This window comes from Hyaena hyaena, unplaced genomic scaffold, assembly GCF_003009895.1.
Source record: "Hyaena hyaena isolate Hyena2069 unplaced genomic scaffold, ASM300989v1 scaffold_889, whole genome shotgun sequence".
In the NCBI taxonomy this organism is placed as follows: domain Eukaryota; kingdom Metazoa; phylum Chordata; class Mammalia; order Carnivora; family Hyaenidae; genus Hyaena; species Hyaena hyaena.
The window spans coordinates 90,780-104,264 of record NW_024081523.1 but is presented as its reverse complement, the minus strand read 5'-3'; the positions used below and the strand labels follow the sequence as shown (position 1 = coordinate 104,264).

General features: G+C 38.2%; 1 protein-coding gene across 3 annotated transcripts in view; it reads right to left on the bottom strand.

Annotated features, from left to right (window-relative positions):
- SEH1L (SEH1 like nucleoporin) overlaps nucleotides 1-13,485 on the bottom strand; it is a 31,987-nt gene that overhangs the window by 9,182 nt on the left and 9,320 nt on the right. For all 3 annotated transcript variants that reach the window (XM_039220436.1, XM_039220437.1, XM_039220438.1), the window contains 2 exons: nucleotides 7,959-8,170; nucleotides 932-1,030 (listed from right to left, as the gene is read on the bottom strand). In XM_039220436.1, coding sequence (XP_039076367.1) covers nucleotides 932-1,030; nucleotides 7,959-8,170 — 311 coding nt within the window. The remainder of the gene's footprint in view (nucleotides 1-931; nucleotides 1,031-7,958; nucleotides 8,171-13,485) is intronic.

The window sequence follows — 13,485 nt, the reverse complement described above, 5'->3', positions numbered from 1 at the left end:
AGTACTGCAGGTTTCTCAACATGACCCAAAATCAATTCTCCTTCACATGCTGCTACAGTCTACCCAAATCTCTCCTGTTTCTAGATGTCCTTAGAATTATTAAGCCAGAGCCTTGAAAATCATCTCAGTAGCTCCCCCATTCTTCACTTTCTAAATCTAGTCATCAGATCCTATTGATACCATTTCTTAAATTATTCTCACTGTCCACTTCTCTCCATACCCATCTGCTACTACTCTATGGCAAAGCCCTTATAATCTCCCACCTGGACTGTGACAACAGCATCCAATCACTGAATCCACTCATGTTGACCTCTAAAATACTTTCCACACCTATGGAAGAGTCTAACTACCATCCAAACCTATTATTTCCCAACTTAAACAACTTTCAATGGCTTCATATTACCCATAAAATCTAAACATGAAACATTGGGTCTTGCAGATATAAGCCTTGCATATTTCTCACACACTCCCTTTTGCCTATTACATTTCAACTACAATAAAAATATATTGGTTTTCTCTTGTTCATGTATCTTATCACATGTAGTTTTCTCCATTTGGAATGTTTTGCCCTCTTTAACATTTTACTTTTTACTCATCCTGTAAGTCTTATCTGGAGTGAACCTTCCTGGCCCTCTCTCCCCAGGTGTAGTAAACCCTTAACATACTGATTCTACCAGTTTATAAAATTCATCACCATTTTTTACTATTTTTGTTTGTTTTCTCTGCAAGATGGAATATACTAGGAAATCAGTCACCTTTTCCTCTATATCATTCAATTTTATATTATGGTAGCCTGGCACAACTTGGCATAGCCTAGGAAATTAGTAAATATGTAATGAATCATGCATCATTCAATCAATGAATAAAGAAATAACATTTTAAAAAATTAAAAACAATTAAGAACAATAATTAAGACCAAAGCAGTACTAACCTGGTGTTTTCATTATATTCGAAAATCTGAACCTTGGCCATTGCATTTGGACTACTGTCATCACTTCCTACAGCTATCATGGGGGAATGAGCACGTGAGCTAGAAATGAAGAGTAAAAACTATTTTACATAAGTATAAAGTTAATATACATCTATTTCAAAGGATGAAAAAAAACGTGTCATCAAGTAGCTCTACAACCCACAAATAAGCATGCCACTACTGTGACAAGATCTCTGCCACACATCTGACACAGTTGCACCTTGGGAGGGTGCGTCCTTGAGAATGCTCAACGTGGAGACAGATAATACCTTCCTCTTGCCCCTCTTACTGACAGAAAGTAGCTCTTTTCCCAAAAGAAAAAGTTTCAAGCATTCAATAGATTAAAAAAAATAATAGTAAGAGCCAAAAAACAAACAAAACCAAACAAACAACAACAACAAAAAAGACAGCCACTAGGTCTTAGAATTCTTCTTCCTGAAATATTTGGTCATTAACTATGAAATGAAAGGTAATCCTATGGTGACCAATTCATGACAAAAAAATTTTAAATGCTTTGTACAAAAAGAAGAAACCCTGGGGATGCCTGGATGGCTCAGTAGGCTCAAGTCATGACCACAGGGTTTTGTGGGATTGAGCCCCTCAGGGGCCCTCTCTCTCAAAATAAATAAACTTAAAAAAAAAAAAAGAAAGAAATCCTGATAAAAGGAGAAAAAGACCACACCTCAAGAAGGTATGCTACCCACATGTCATTCTCTTCTCTAGGTTTTTAAAAAGGCAAAAGAGAAGTACTAAGATAACGAACTCTACTGAAGTAAACTCTAGATTACATTATTTTTTTCATTTCTATACCTAATTACCTCAATATTGATTTCCTCTGCCTCCCTCATCTAGATTAAGTAGTATCTCTATGAACATTACCCCTTAAGAGCTGACCTTGACAGTGTCATCTGCCAACCTCATAAAGGTGACAACAGAATGTAGTAATTAAAAAAAAAAAGGTTTAGTTTTTTACTATTAAATGATAAAGAAATGAAGTCACCTATATAAAAAAAAATACCTAGTAAATTGGAAAGTGCTACAGTAATAAAGTAAATCTGGGAAGGTAGTAAGGTAATAAAATATATCTTAGCCATTCAAAGAGATAAATTCCAAGTAGTTTCTGCCTCTCATAAACTTCCTGTTTTCAATGTTCAAAAATATAACTTTGTTTTCTAATGTTAAATATGTGAGCAAAGGCATTTATAGTAACATTCTAATATTCTGAAAATATAAATCTTTTAAGAAACATTTTTTATTTTAAGTAACCTCTACACCCAATGTGGGGCTAGAACTCACAACCTTGAGACCAAGAGTCACATGCCCCACCGACTGAGCCAGCCAGTTCAGTCATTTAAAAACATTTTTAGGGGCGCCTGGGTGGCTCAGTCAGTTAAGCGTCCGACTTCGGCTCAGGTCATGATCTCATGGTTCGTGGGTTCGAGCACCGTGTTGGGCTCTGTGCTGACAGCCAGCTCAGAGCCTAGAGCCTGGAGCCTGTTTCAGATTCTGTGTCTCCCTCTCTCTCTGACCCTCCCCTGCTCATGCTGTCTCTCTCTCTCTCAGAAATAAACATTAAAAATAAATAATAAATAAAAACATTTTTAAATGAAATTATAAAACATCCAGATAACAACCTGAACTGAAGATTACCTCATTTGTACATCCAGAAATAAGCTATTCACATTAAAACTGTGTCCCAAATATGACTCACAATTAAACAGTGAGACAAACCCTTCATTCAGTTCTCTGACTGAAGTAGATTGATCACCTACATCTCTCTCCTTCCTCTCCCTCCTAAGATTCCATGGAAATGATTAAAGAGTAACACCATCTTAACAGTCCTAGAAATCAATGTGCCATCAGAAATCAAGAAATTTAAAGGAATTTCAGGAAGACAAGAAGCAGAAAGAAGACATGCAAGGGGGACAAGAAAAGAGCTCTATCAGTATCACTGAGGAGGAAATTCCACAAATTCCAACCTCCTCAATAAATGCAAAGAATACGAATGAGTAAGGGGGCAATCATGAAATGATTCATTTAAAGAACTGCAATCAGAAGACCCCTTGGCTGGCAGCTAACTAGGCTCTAGCTAAAGAGAGTCTAAGAAGGATAAGTGGGATGATATGAACTTAAAAGAGGAAAGAGATTCTGAAATAAAACAGCACCCCAAAACTGGCAGGGAGAGGAACAAGGAGTAACAAAATACATTATGGTGCTCCATCCCAAAAGTCAAGTCCTCCTGATTTTGGCAATTTGGCTTACCCCGGCTTGCTTCTTTCCTCGGTTTCCTTGGCCTATGTGTTTATAACCCCCAAAATTCAATATTTGGGGCAGCTCTGCAAAAAATGAGTCATCTGACCTATGCAGTCCATGCTGAGATCAAACAAGATAAGGTTCTGCCTTCTATTTCAGCTCTCATGCTGAAAACAAGTGTTGCCTTCTACTTACCACCATGCTTTTCACATTTTTATGCTTTGTGTTGGTGATTTCACTATTTAAAATGGCCCCCGGGGGTGGGGCTGAAGCGCAGTCTACTTTCTAAGCTTAGCAAGAAGGCTACAAAGTGCTTTATGGAGAAAATACTGCTTTAGATAAGCTTTGTTCAGCCCTGAGTTTTAATGCTGTTGGCAGACTTCAATGTTAATGAATCAGCAACATATGCTCAAAAAAGGGTATCTTTAAACACAAATACTCATAAAACAAGGTTAAATATTTATAAGGTGACAAAAACGTGACCAAAGGCTCATGGGAAACCAATCCCATATCTCCCAAAGGAGTGAAAGACACACTTGTCCCCTTAACTGCCTCCATTTGGACCTCAGTCTGTACTTTCTAACTGATGAAGTTTTTTCCAACTTATCTCTTAACTCAGGCAAAAGACTCAGCCAGCAAGCATCACATAATGAGACCCAAAACTATCAACTGCCCTGCTGCCAGCAAGACCAAAGTGAAAAAGTGAATGAGCTCAAGGCAGTGACTGACCTGACCTTTATCCCATATTTTCCTTATATAAGCCTGGAAATATTTTCAGCACTTTGGAGACAGCTTTTGTGACACTAGTCCAGTGTCTTCCCAGTGTGGCCCTCGCTAATATAAATTCCTCTATTGTTCCATGACTACTCATCTCTCTGCCTCTGGATTTACTAGCAGCAAGTGGCCAAACCTGGCCCATTTGAGCCCCCCAGGGCCCAGGTGCTTTGGACCCTGTGTTCCCATTACAGGAGCAATGGTTCAGCTCATTCAGTGTTCACTGAACTTTATAGACCATAACTACTGCAAATAAGGAGACCTGGCTGTACTTCAAGAAAGAAACAAATTTTTAAAAATTTTAATTATGATCCTCAGAGAAATATCGTATCAATGTAACAAAAACTGACTGGATGGATACCTGGAAAACGAGCAGGAGATCTTGATGACAGAGTAGTAAACCTCCAAACCATTTTTAAAACATGAGACAGTAAATCCAAGAATATTCAAAGATGAGTTCCATAAAGACAGAACAGAGAGAACATTAGAGAATTATCAAAGAATCATAAAAATTTTTTAAAAAGAATCATAAGAAATCTCCAATTTGAGACAAGAACCTTCATTTTGAAAGGGACCACTAAATGTCAAGCTGGATGAATCAAAAAAGACCAACATCTAATAGTATATGACTGGGTTTACTTTGAAATAATCCAGTTTTTTACTGGGGGAAGAGGGACAGTGAGAAGTCATACACAGATGAAAAAAGAGTAGCTTTGAGTTATTGCAGATTGATGATGAATGTGTGATGGTCTGCCCATTGTATTATCATTTCTAGTAGATATGAAAATTTGCCTAATAAAAAATGTAAAAAAATAATACCTAGAAACATCCTGGATAAATTTTAGAATTCTACTACCCGAAGTCACACAAGCAATTCCAGGAGGTATAATGACCTAAATGTGAAAGGCAAAACCAAAATCCATTCAGAATACACTTGAAAACCTTAATGTGGTGACAAACCCCTCAAGTAAAGTACAAAAAGCACCAGAACAATAAAGGAAAGACTGATACATGTGGCTACATTAAAATTCAGAACTCTCAAGGGGCTCCTGGGTGGCCCAGTCACTTAAGCGTTCAACTCCTGATGTCAGCGCAGGTCATGCATGATAAGTCTCATGGTCATGAGATAGAGGCTTGCATTGGGCTCTGTGGAGAGTGTGGAGCCTACTTAAGATTCTCTTTCTCTCCCTCTGCTCCTCTCCCCCACTCACACTCTCTCTCAAAAGAAATAAACATCAAATATTTATAATAATAAAATAAAATTCAGAACTTCCTACCGTGAAAAGTCATTACAGTGTCAAAATGACAAACAACAAACTAGGAGACTATACATGCAACAGAGTTCTAAGTAGTAAGACAAAAATCCTGAAAACTTCCAGAAAAACAGGCGACCTACATAAGAACCAGCATTAGACTGACCTCAGACTTCTCATTAACAAAACTTACATTAAAAAGATTCTCAAGGACACTATCTTCGAAATTCTTACATTTTGAACTTAGAACCCTAAAACTAGCCAAACTACAATTAACAATGCGGTAAATTGAAGACGTTTTCTGGTATGTCAGAATTAAAAGAAGTTTGCCACCCATCCGTATGAGAAAAAATATACTTTAAGTGGTGTGTCACCAAAATGAGAAAAAAAAAAATCTAAAGACAAGATGTGATATGAAAATTATGACAGCCAAATATAACCCAGAAGACTCAAGAAAGAAAAGAGAGCATCCATCAGAAGTTAACATCAGATATTCTGCATGAACAACAATTTTCAAGACAAAGATTAGATTTGGATTTATAATGAATATTTACATAGTCTAATAACATAAATTTGGCTGCTACTTAATTTTTAGAAACAACTTGCAGCAAAAGATAAATGCTTATATTGGGACACCTGGGTGGCTCAGTCGGTTAAGCGTTCGACTTCGGATCAGGTCCTGATCTCATAGTTCGTAATTCAAGCCCCGTGTCAGGCTCTGTGCTGACAGCATAGAGCCTATAGCCCACTTCTCTGTGTCTCTCCCTCGGTCTCTGCCCTTCCCCCACTTCTGGCCACAATGTCTCTTTCTCAAAAAGAAATTTTAACATAAATACTTATATATGTATTAAATATTTACCGAATGTAAATATAAATGTACACTTTGCCAGTTTTATAAGCAACATAACAAAATAGAAAATAGGTGAATGGGAGGTAGAAGCAAAATAAGCTAATTTCCTTTATTAAATAAAAAATGTGAGTCCATATACAATCTAAAAATTGATAAATCGCTCAGTAGAAAAATGTATATATCACTTGAAATTATGGTAACTACAGATATAACTAAAAAACCATCAACATTTCTACAAATAAGGTATCTATCGGGGCACCTGGCTGGCTCAGTCTGTGTGTGGAACATGTGAGTCTTGATCTCAGGGTTCCAAGTTCAAGCCCCACATTGGCTGTAGAAAAATAAAATCTTAAAAAGAACAAAAAGATATCAGGGCACCTGGGTGGCTCCGTCAGTGAAGCATCTGACTTCAGCTCAGGTCATGATCTCACAGCTTGGGAGTTTGAGACCTGCATAGGGCTCTATGCTGACAGCTCAAAGTCTGGAGCCTGCTTCAGATTCTGTGTCTCCCTCTCTCTCTCTCTCTCTCTCTGACCCTCTCACACTCACACTCTGTCTCTCTCAAAACATTAAAAAAAAAAAAAAAAAGATATCTATCTAGTAATACCTTGAGAAGTGGAAAGCTTTGTAAATATGCTAAATTGATCTTTCATATAGTGATTATACACACTGTTTAAAGCTAACATAGCAGGAATCAGAGGCATAAATAAACCGTTTAAAAATATAACAGCAACTGGGGCACCTGGCTGGCTTGGTTGAGCAAACAACTCTTGATCTCAGGATTGGGGGTTTGAGCCTCATGTTGGGTACAGAGATTACTTAAAAATAAAATCCTTAAAAATTTTTTAAAATTAAAAATACAATACCAACTATCAGAATTAAAATCTAAAATCAGAACTATCAGGGGCATGTGGCTCAGTCAGTAGAGCATCCGACTCTTGATCTCAGGGTTGGGAGTTACTTAAAAAAATAAATAAATAATAAAATCAGAACTAGTAACATTTTTAGGGGGTAGAAGAACTTTTACCTTTCATTTTATACTCCTCTGAATTATTTGAAATTTTTTCTTTACCAAGTGATTCATTATTCTTTCAATTTTTAAAAATAGTTTAATTAAAACCAACTGTAATATAATCAGAGTCATGCTCTATACAATTAAAAAAATAAGGTAGGAGTGGGGCGCTTGGGTGGCTCAGTTGGTTAAGTGTCAGACTTTGCCTCAGGGGATGATCTCACAATTTGTGAGTATGAGCCCCACATCTGGCTCTGTGCTGACACTTCAGAGCCTGGAGCAAGCTTCTGATTCTGCCTCCCTCCCTCTCTGCTCCTCTCCACTCATGCTCTGTCTCTCCCTCTCTCTCTCTCAAAACTTAAAAAAAAAATGTTTTTTAATAAATAAATAAGGGAGGACTAATACTACTATGTGGGAAAATAGCCAAAATGTTATTTGTAAATGAAAAAGTCAAACTTCAAGTAGGGAGAATGTACATCTATATCTGTCTGTGTGTTTGGGGTCTACCTTTACGTGGCATGTTTATATTGGCAAATATTTGTGTTTATAAACACATTAAAAATTTCTTTGTATATACATAGGAAAAGCCAGAAGGTGCACACCAGAATATTTACAATGATTGGCTTCTTCTGTGGAATAAAAATAGAGGACAGAGACATTACAGAGTACAGGGTAGATTAGGGAGAATTTTTATTCTACACAATATATATTTTTAAAAATAGAAAACATGACTACTTAAAAACATTTTAAGGAATTAACATTTAATTAAACCATCAAATGCTTAGCTTAAAAATTAGGAATTTGTTTTACTAGGATTATATTATCAGGTTTTCTATATAAGCTTACCTTGAAGGATTCCAAGAAATACAACTACAGCTTAGCTTACATGAAATCTCATGCTGCAGAGACCACTGGCTGAGATTCATAACATCTGGTGCCTCATATATTCTTACTATACCATCTGCCGAACAGGTTGCTAACATAAGACCCATATGCTTAGGGGCAAATTTCACATCGGTAACGGATGTTCTGCTATCCACTAGAGTTGTCCTCTTAACCTGAAAAAAAAATTATTTAGATACAAAATAAAGGATGATATAATGGAAAGAACAGAGACTCTGAAATCACACTATTTTACTAGGTATGTAGCCATGAATAAGTTACTTTAAAACCACCCAGGCCTCCATTTCCTCCACAGCAAATGATCATATACACAGCTGGCAATCAGTAATAGTGACCTATAATTATTCCCAGGGTGCCTGTGTGGCTCAGTCAGTTAAGTGTCCAACTTCAGCTCAGGTCATGATCTCACAGTTCGTGAGTCTGAGCCCCGCATCGGACTCTGTGAGCTCAGAGCCTGGAGCCTGCTTCAGATTCTGTGTCTCCCTCTCTCTGACCCTTCCCGGCTCACGTACTCCCACACTCGCTCTCGCACTCTCTCTCTGGCTCTATCAAAAATAAATATTTAAAAAATTTTGGGATGGAATACCTGGGTGGTTCAGTCAGTAAGCATCTGACTTCGGCTCAGGTCATGATATAATGGTTCATGGGTTCAAGACCTGCCTTGGGCTCTGTGCTAACAGCCCAGGGGCTGGAGTTGGCCTTGGATTCTGTGTCTCCCTTTCTCTCTGTCCCTGCCCCACTCACGCTCTGTCTCTCAAAAATAAACATTAAAAAAATTAAAACAAGAAATGTTTAATGTATAAAAATATAAAAATAAACTTAATTATTCCCTTTATGGTAGAAAAAAGTTGGCCTTAGAAAGTCTAACTTTATTAAAAGTAGGTACTCTCCCTTAAGCAGACCAGTCACTAAACCAGAAAATGTTCAAATTTTCACATGGGTAGCTTTGTCTCACCAAGCATGCTGCAAGCAGTAAGTTAAATGAATTAAGATGTTTTAACAGTAAAATGGAAGACCTGCCACTTCATCTTTCAAGCATAAATGCCAGTTAGCCCTGTGTGGATCACCACTATCCACTTTTAAGAGAAGATATTTACTAGAAACCAAGGGAATGGTACAAAGCTGGCATTGTGATAATTACAGAATTCTAACATAGCATGTACAAGCTACTTTCTGAAATCTAGATTTCTGACAGACAATATCAACAAAATGGAGAAATCAGCACTTTAGTGTCTATGGTTACTAAAATACATCTTTAGGCATCTCAATATTAAAAGAATATCACATAGACTCCAAAGATTGCATCTTTGCAAACTTTTGTCTACAAACACCACTGAATAATCAATACCAATACAACTGCTGAAATCGTAAATGATTAATGACTAAATCCAATTTACAGTTGTATTATAATTTGTTTAACTAAATACAAATAAATAAGTATCCCCTGCTCTTCAAAGGTTTGTGTTAAGCCACTTTGATTTTTACAAAAGACCTAATTAGTACCTTTTCTCACTAACCAAAAGAAATCTGAAGAGGATTTTTGCTTTTGCGAAAAGCAAAAATAGCATTCAGAATTTGCTCTGCAAGCCACTACAGAGGCAGCATACACCCTCAGCTTCAAGAATGGCACTGCCGGCTCCTTCCCTGGGAACTACCCAGTATCTCACCATCCAACTGAAGCTTTGAACTGTGTCTTTGAGCATCTGTGCTTTAACTCAATTTATGTTGTGCACAGTGTGTCCTAAGGTACCAGAAAAACCTAAGAGGTTATTTTTTGGTTCTGGGAAAGCTCAGAAATTTTTCCATGTAAGTTAGCAGTAACTGTTTCTCCACTTTATATCACTTCAGCTTACAAAAGTTCTCCTAAGAATGCTCTACTTTCATATAACAGGGGAGACCTATATCTTTAAGTTCAAGTAAAAGTCCTATGTTACTACTTACTCCTCAACCCAACTCACAGATACTAAAAAACTAACCATCTCAGACTGGCTGCTAGAAAAATCCCTAGTATAAATTTCTCTTCTCTCCTCCCATGGGGCCAAAGCACCTGGGTGGCTTAGTTAGTTAAGCATCTGACTCTCTCAGCTCAAGTCGTGATCTTACACGGTCTGAGTTCAACCCTATAAACAGCTCCACGCTGACAGCTTGGGTCCTGCTTGGGATTCTCTCTCACTTTCTCTGCCTCTCTCCCACTCACACTCTCTGTCTCTCAAAAGAAATAAACTTCAAAACAATTTTTAAAAGGGAGCGCCTGAGTGCCTCATCACTTAGGCATCCAACTTCAGCTCAGGTCATGATCTCACAGTTCATGGGTTAAAGCCCGGCATGGGGTTCTGTGCTGACAGCTCAGAGCCTGGAGCCTGCTTCAGATTCTGTGTCTCCCTCTCTCTCTGCCCCTCCCCTGCTCACACTCTGTCTCTGTCTCTCTCTCTCTCAAAAATAAATATTTTTTAAAAATTTTTTAATTAAAAAAAATTGTAGGGGCACCTGGCTGGCTCAGTTGGTAGAGCATGTGACTCTTAAATCTTGGGGTCATGAGTTCAAGCCCTACGTTGGGTATAGAGATAATTAAATTTTTTAAAAAAATTTATAAAACCATGAATAGCATGCAAGCTACAAACCTAGAATAATTAAAAGACTATGATATTGGCATTAAAGAAACCTATACAGCAATGGAACAGAACAGAGTCCAGAAATATACCCTCTATATATGGTCAATTGATTTTCAATGAAGATGCCAAGATCATTCAATTGGGAAAGGGGGAGGCGTCTCTCCTGATCAGATGGGGGCCCCTAAATATGGGGCAACCTAAAGGGTGGAAGCTGGAGGCAAGGGCAGTGAAAGGATTCACCTGAGGCTGAACAAAGGAGATAGAAGTTTATCGAACAGAACACAAGGGAGTTGGGGGGAGCAAAGCAGAGGTTGTCTGCTATGAGGCATAGGGTAGGGGCTGCATTTAGAGGAAAGAAGGAAGTATGAGGACTTCTGGAACTTTCCCTTTTTTGGGAACTGTGACTGGTTCTAAGTGACCCATTGGTTAGTTAGGGCCTATAAACATTCTGAGGTAGGCTGCCTAATGGGCCTGTTTACATTCAGCCAGTAGGTTACTGTGGGCCCTTTTGCTTTGCTTTTTACATTCCGTTGCGCAAGCCTGTAGTCTAAAAGCAGCCTCTATGAAAGGCAATGGGACAGTCGTTCTCAGAAAAGATACTGGGAAAACTGGATATTAAGATACAAAAGAATGAAGTGGGAGGAACCTGGCAGGCTCAGCTGGTAGAGCATGTGACTCTCGATCTCAGGGTCATGAGTTTGAGCCCCATGTTGAAGGCAGAGATTATTTAAGGAAGGAAGGAAGGAAGGAAGGAAGGAAGGAAGGAAGGAAGGAAGGAAGGAAGGAAAGGAAGGAAGGAAAGGAAGGAAGGAAGGAAGGAAGGAAGGAAGGAAGGAAGGAAGGAAGGAAGGAAGGAAGAAAAAGAAAAGGAGAGACGGAGAGAGAGAAAGAGTATGAAGTTGTACCCTTACCTTACACCATTTACAAAACTTAAGTAACAATGAACACAAGACCTAAATGTAAGAGCTAAAAATTATAATACTCTTAATATAAAACTTTGGGGAAAGTCTTTATGGCATTGGATTTGACAATGATTTCTTAAATATGCCACCAAAAACACAGGAACCAAAAGAAAAAATTAATTGGACTTCATGAAAATTTTTTAATTTTGTGCATCAAAGGACACTGTCGAGAGAGAGAAGGTAACTCACAGAATGGGAGAAAATATTTGTAAATCACACACCTGAAAAGGGATTCATATCCAGAAGATAAAGAACTCACACTCAAAGCAAAAAAAATTTTTTTGTAAATGGTCAAAGGACTTGAAAAGACATTTCCCTAAAAAAGTAAAGAATTCTGGTAACAATTCCAACTTGGGTTTGGGGAAGACCTCCCCCTCAACAATTAATTCTCGGATAGCAGTAAGCTGTCCAAGAATTCAACTCAATTTTGACTCTATCTACCCAGAAACAGTATCAGATTCCACAGGTTAAGGGTTCAATCGTGCTAGACTGCCCCCACTTCGGACACCTATGCAGCTCTCAAAACTCAGACATTTTGCTTAATAGATCACCAATTTATTATAAAGGGACAGAACTCAGGAACAGCCAGTTGGGAGAGATGCATGGAGCAAAGTACGGGGAAACTGTGAGGAGTTTCTATGCCCTCTCCAGATTTACCACTCTCCCCACATCTCCACATGTTCACCAACCCCAAAACTCTGAACCATGTTCTCTGGAGTTTTTATGGATACTTCAATAATTACATGGGCATGACTGATTAACACATTAGCCAATGGCAACCTATTCAATCTCCAGTCCCTCTTCCCTCCCCAGAGGTCAGGGGTGAGACAGAAAGTTCCAGCCCTCTAATCACATTGGCAACCAGCCCCAACCTTAGGCACTTTCCCAAAGTCACCTCATTAACATAACAAAAGATACCTGTATCACTCTGAACACTTAGGAAATTTCAAGGGTTCTGGGAGTAGTAACTCAGGAACTGCATTAGGAAAACCAAATTTACACGAGCAATAAATTTCTTATAAATCAAGACACTACAAGAAGATATACAGGGGCGCCTGGGTGGCTTAGTCGCTTAAGCGTCCAACTTTCGCTTGGGTCATGATCTCGCGGTTCGTGGGTTCGGGCCCCGCGTCGGGCTCTGTGCTGGCTGCCAGCTCAGAGCCTGGAGCCTGTTTCAGTCTGTGACTCCCTCTCTCTCTGACCCTCCCCTGTTCACGCTGTCTCTCTCTCTCTCTCTCCTAGAAATAAATAAAACATTAAAAAAAAAAAAAAGAAGATATACAAATAACCAATTTACACATAAAAATGTGTTCAACATCACTAACCATTAGGGAAATGCAAAAAAAAAAAAAAAAAAAAAAAAAAAAAAGAAGATATACAAATAACCAATTTACACATAAAAATGTGTTCAACATCACTAACCATTAGGGAAATGCAAAAAAAAAAAAAAAACTTAAGAAACAAAATAAGATAAAAACAGAGAAAGCAAACAAATACACAGAACAAACAGAGCTGCTGGAGGGGAGGTGGGTAGGGCTATGGGCTAAATGGGCTATGGGCATTAAGGAGAGCACTTGTTGGGATGAGCAGTGGGTGTTATATTTAAGTGATTAATCACTAAATTCTACTGCTGAAACCATTATTACTCTACATGTTAACTAACTTTGAATTAAATAAAATTTTTAAAAAATCCCACAAGGAGGTGCCATTTCACACCCACTAGGATAGCTACAATGGGGGGAAAAAACCCAGCAAGCATTGGCAAGGACGTGGAAAAACTGAAACACTCCTCCATTGCTGGTAGGAATGAAAAATGATACAGTCATTCTGGAAAATAATTTAGCAGTTTCCAAAAGTTAAAACACAGAACTTCCATATGAGCCAGAATTATACTCC